This window comes from Octopus bimaculoides, chromosome 11, assembly GCF_046866305.1.
Source record: "Octopus bimaculoides isolate indiv1 chromosome 11, ASM4686630v1, whole genome shotgun sequence".
NCBI lineage: Eukaryota > Metazoa > Mollusca > Cephalopoda > Octopoda > Octopodidae > Octopus > Octopus bimaculoides.
Window position 1 is genome coordinate 36,980,306 of NC_142938.1, and position 3,599 is coordinate 36,983,904.

At 36.8% G+C, this 3,599-nt stretch overlaps 1 protein-coding gene across 1 annotated transcript; it reads right to left on the bottom strand.

The window, feature by feature from the left end:
• Window positions 1–260: 260 nt before the first annotated feature.
• Window positions 261–2,807, bottom strand: LOC149133257 (uncharacterized). Its single transcript, XM_089360607.1, has 2 exons — window positions 2,745–2,807; window positions 261–758 (listed from the first exon to the last, which is right to left on the bottom strand). The coding sequence occupies exons 1-2, from the start codon at window positions 2,805–2,807 to the stop codon at window positions 261–263; spliced, it is 561 nt and encodes a 186-aa protein (XP_089216733.1).
• Between the last annotated feature and the right edge of the window lie 792 nt (window positions 2,808–3,599).

Consider the following 3,599-nt stretch of genomic DNA (forward strand, 5'->3'; position numbering starts at 1 on the left):
AAGAACAAAGCTTTGTTTTGTCTAATTTGAGGCTGTAACTACATCGGACACTTCTTCGCTAGATCTAGCAGAAGCCATCATCTCTTGATGGAAAGAAGTGATGACATTGAGTATCTTTTCTAGAACAGTTAGCATTCTAAGGACAACCCAAAGAATATTCCTAGATACAGTGTCGAAAGCTTTTGTTAGATCTACAAAAATGATAAAAAGGTCTCGGTTGTGTTCACTAACCTTCTCCTACATTTGTCCTAGGCTGAAGATCATATACACTGTGCCTCTATCATACCGAACCCACACTGAGATTCAGGCAACACTGAACTGGCAAGGGCATTATTTAGTCTGTTTATGATAAGACTTTCAAGGATCTTCCCGGCAACACACAAAAAGGAGATATCTATATGGTTGTCACATTCATATTTGTTGCCTTTGTGCTTATAAAGATGGACAATACAACCGTCTTCGAACTCCTGTGGGGCTGATCCTGATTCCCAGATTAAGGCGGAGAGTTCACATAATTTGTGTAGGAGATTGCTACCACATTTATATTTCTTCTGGGATACCATCATTCCCCGACGACTTTCCATTCCTGAGCTATTTAATGACTTTTTTTTAAATCTCAGATTTGATGGAGCAACTGACAGTTCTTCGAGGACAGGCTTCTGTGGAAGGTTGTTGATCGGTTCTTCATCAGCAGTTGAGTCTATATTCAGAACATTTGAAAAATGCTCTGCCCAACGCTTCGGAATCTTTTTGTCTCTCTAAAAAACCCATCAAAAGCTTATCCTTAATTGAAAATATGAAAACGGGAAACGAAAAAGTAAAAGTCAAAAATCAAAAGTTAAAAGTAAAAAGCAAAAAGAAAGTAAAAGAGTTATCCTCCTTAGACCTTAAATTATAAGGCTGAAAAGATATCAACGAGTTAATCAGGTATAGGCGAAATTTTTCAATTCTTGAGAATGTACTTAGACATATGTTTACAACCGCTGAAAATTTCAGACCTAGAGTTCAGTAGTGAGTTAAGGATCTTAGATCTGTAAAGGATATGAATTGTTTTAGCGAAACATAGCTTATATTTATTTGATCCATTAACGTAAGATGTAGATTTTTCAACTATTTTCCATTTAATCACATGTGGTGTTGCGGTAGATTTAAATTTCAAAATTTCAAACTCCATGTGTGGTTAGGGAACTTAGTAGCTTTGCTATTGTCCTTATGTCGGAAGGAGGCTATGTGGTTGGCATAGCGATTTTTAAATTCTCCTCCGCATAGTTCAATACAGGTCTTCTTATCTCTTGCAACGTTGCAGTAACTAGGTCTGAAATTTTCAATGATTTGGCTGTGTGGTAAAAAGCTTTCTTCTCAACCACATGGTTCTGGGTTCAGTCCCACTGCGTGGCACCTTGGGCAAGTGTCTTCTACTATAGCCTCGTGAGTGGATTTGGTAGGCGGAAAGTGAAAAGGAAGCCCGTCGTGTGTGTGTATATATATATATATATATGTGTGTGTGTGTGTGTGTGTGTGAGTGTGTATGTGTGTGTGTGTCTTTGTGTCTGTGTTTGTTCCCCCACCATCGCTTGGCTACCGCTGTTGGTGTGTTTAAGTCCCTGAAACTTAGCGGTTCGGCAAAAGAGAACGATAAAATAAGTACTAGGCTTACAAAGAATAAGTCCTGTAGTCGATTTCATCGACTAAAGGCAGTGCTCCAGCATGGCCGCAGTCAAATGACCAGATTAACTTATCCTTCCAGCCTTATAATTCAAGGAGATTAAATATTTTACCTCTTTTTTTTTTACTTCTGACCTTCACTTTTCCGTTTTCTGTTTTTTTAACCTTTCACGTTTTCTATATGTATCCTTCTCAACTTTGTTTTTAGTTATGATATGTGGTTTGTGCCTGATGAATATATTTGAGGTATTTCTCAACACATGGAACTATTAGTAGTACAAAAAAAAAAAAATAACATGTATTGCGTCTATTAAATAATATTTATCTCTCACTATATGGAGTACTTATTGTTGATCTTACCATCACGGCAATATAAAAAGCTGAAATTCACTTTTACGTTGTTGTAGATATCTGAGTACAGGCTTTAGCGGAGAGCAAAAACACAACGTGAAAAGAAACAGAAGGTAAAAACAACGGAAGGCAAAAACCAACTTGGGTAAATCGTACAAATTGTAAACTTATCCTCATCCTGCAAAACACAATCTAAACATTATTACGTTAGATCTTGTAATCTAACGTAATAATAGATTACAAGATACAAAGTAATTAGCAGACCCAGTAATTTAAATTTATGGAATATCATTGATGCAATTATTAAGTGGTTTTAATGGCATTGAATAGAAACACCACAACCATCATTGAATTCAATGACGCTGATTATTATTATCTACATGAAAAGGTATTCTGTATTGATACCAACCCTATGACCAATTCACCTTCCACTTCTCAAACATGTGCGACATGTGAGAATCTATCGCCAACCAGATCCCACACAACACCTCGTATTCACACACAAACCATATGCACTATGTCTCTCGAAATACAAATTTCTCAAACACTCACTGTCCATGATTCACTTGATTTAAACTTCATTCCAGCAGGCAGTGTCTGTATGCACGAAGGCTTCCCCTTTTCTGTTTCTCAATTTCCGCTCCTGAATTTCAGCACCTTGTATGAGTGAAAATCTCTTTTTTCCTCTCTCATCCATTTTCCTCCACCAAATATTTGCTCCCGCTAACGCTCTCTAGACTTCTCAAGCCACCAACAACTCTTTGACCATAACCAACCTGAATTGAAGACATTGGTCTCGTCTGTCATCACTCCAAAATAATCGTTGGTGACTTCAACATCATGATAGCCACACTCAATTTGCACAGATGCTGCCAAACACATGCAGCCTCTTTCTTCTAGCCTAACATTTACGAAATCATATTCGTCACAATCATCTTTCCACACATAGTCAGCCTCGATGCATCGAACTTCACCGGCCTCGTACTAACCACACGATTTGTTTTACCACCTCAGAACATTGGCTTTTTGAATTCCCTCCCTTTTGTTGTCTTTCCTGCTAGTAACAGTTTAAATGGAAGCTTAACAGCATCAATCTCACCAATCTTGGAGTGTCTGCAATGGGCTGTCGCTTCTTCAAGACGTACTAGGTGTGTGTGTATGTGTGTGTGTGTGTGTGTGTTTGTGTGTGTATGTATGTATATACATATATATATATAATCATAAATATATAGGGATTGACAGTAACCTGCTTCTCCAACATACTGAGAATTCAGAAATAGCAGCCAAAGAACTACTGATTCCAAAACTACAAATTATTACTCTAAATTGATAGCGATATTTTTGATACACACAGAACAAAAAACAGTAGAGAAGAGTAAAAAAACCACTTGCTTTTAGTTAATTTAGTACGATCGTTTCACAATTAAGAGTAAAGAATACTCTATTCTGATCTTCAGCTAAATATTCTAATAAATTTGTTAATGTCTAAATAACTCACGTTAATTTTGACCATGCATGTTCTGTGTGTATCAAAAATATCGCTATCAATTTAGAGTAATAATTTGTAGTTTTGGAATCAGTAG